The sequence below is a fragment of the Buceros rhinoceros genome, unplaced genomic scaffold (assembly GCF_000710305.1).
Source record: "Buceros rhinoceros silvestris isolate BGI_N320 unplaced genomic scaffold, ASM71030v1 scaffold5301, whole genome shotgun sequence".
Taxonomy (NCBI): domain Eukaryota; kingdom Metazoa; phylum Chordata; class Aves; order Bucerotiformes; family Bucerotidae; genus Buceros; species Buceros rhinoceros.
Genome location: NW_010395830.1, coordinates 20,226 through 21,638, shown reverse-complemented (window position 1 = coordinate 21,638; position 1,413 = coordinate 20,226). Strand labels below are relative to the sequence as shown.

General features: G+C 51.7%; 1 protein-coding gene across 1 annotated transcript in view; it reads left to right on the top strand.

Annotated features, from left to right (window-relative positions):
• Nucleotides 1-1,413, top strand: part of PIDD1 (p53-induced death domain protein 1) — a 14,477-nt gene that overhangs the window by 473 nt on the left and 12,591 nt on the right. The window contains exon 2 of the mRNA XM_010145670.1: nucleotides 1-207. Coding sequence (XP_010143972.1) covers nucleotides 1-207 — 207 coding nt within the window. The remainder of the gene's footprint in view (nucleotides 208-1,413) is intronic.

Sequence of the window (1,413 nt, the reverse complement as noted above, 5' to 3'; positions counted from 1 at the left end):
CGCTTGCCAGCTCCTGCCTGGCAGACAACAGACTGAACCTGGACATGTATCCTGACGGCTGCCGCCGCTTCCTCCAGCTCTTTGAGGGGCAGCAGGGAGAGGTGCTGCAGGTGGAGTTCCTCCGGCTCAGCAGCAATGACCGGCACCTCGGCACCGCACTGAGCATCCTTCCTCAGCTGAAGCTCCTGAAATCCCTGGTGCTCAAAGGTCAGTTCCTGGGCCTGTCACCATCCAGCTTTTTGAGGCTGCTTGCAGATTTCAGCAAGATGCAGCTTCGAGACTCTCATTTCCTCCTGGGGATGATTTTTGGAGTTTGGTTGGGTTGATGCTGCAACACTTTCTGTAGCCACCCTCTAGAAGAACGTTTTTTGCATGGTTATACAAGGAGAGGGGGCTTGAAAGGTGTTGAATTTGGGGGTAAATGTTTGGTTTTGGGCGCATAACGAGCTGTCTTTGCTGCATTTCCATCTGAGTCAGTCCCAGCTTAATCCCCGCTCAGCACCAGTGAGCACAGGTTTAGCAGAGCTCAGGGCAGACCGGGAGAGCTGCTCGTTGTCTTATCAGCAGTGTGACTCAGGGCACGCAGGTGTAATGACCGCCAGACCTATACATATTAGATCACTCTTTGACTTTCTCATGTCTTTATTGCAGGAGGTTCTTGATAAAAATGGTATAATTTCTCTGTCACACTGAATCATTTGCTCTTTGGGAGGTGGAAGTTTAAAAAGAAATGAGAGAAAAAAGGGGCGTTTGTGGCCAGAATTCAGGGTTTGAGCTGAAAGCTGAAAAGACAGGTTCATGTTTCTGTTTGACGCAGATCTCTCACGTGGAGAATTTCCTGCGTCTTTTCACCCTTCAGTAAGGTGAGGACAGTGGCAACGACTTTCATCAGGCTTCTCTTGGTGTGTGAGATGTACCCACGCCCTGAGCAGCCTGAAGTGCAGTAAAATATCTTGCTAAGGTTTTCCTGTGTCCAGAGTGACTTGGATTGTTCTCATTTTTGTGCAGCATAGAGAGCCTCTGGTGCCCTCTGTGTGTACGGACGGCAGTGCCGGGGGAGGAGGCAACGAGGCAGAAGTGGAGAGATTGGGAAATTTCCTTTTGTTTGCTGGACTTGTTTTGCATGGGTTTGAGTGGCCCAGGCCGGGAAGCAAGACTCTCTCATCCCCTCTCTGGCCTACACAATAGCGAATTACCCCCTTTTTCCCCACGTTTTCTCTGCTTTCCTCAGGTCTGCTCTCCAGTCCTGCAAGGGCAGATCTCAGGCCTCAGGACTGTTCGTTCCTCAGCAGCCTGGGCAAAGCCTGGAGGGTGAGGAATGTCTCTGGGGTCTGTAAAGTGTTGTGTGTTGGGCACTGGTGCTGATGGGGAAGGGAAGTGGCAGGGTTGGCAGCCGGGGGGGGCTGCCAAAGA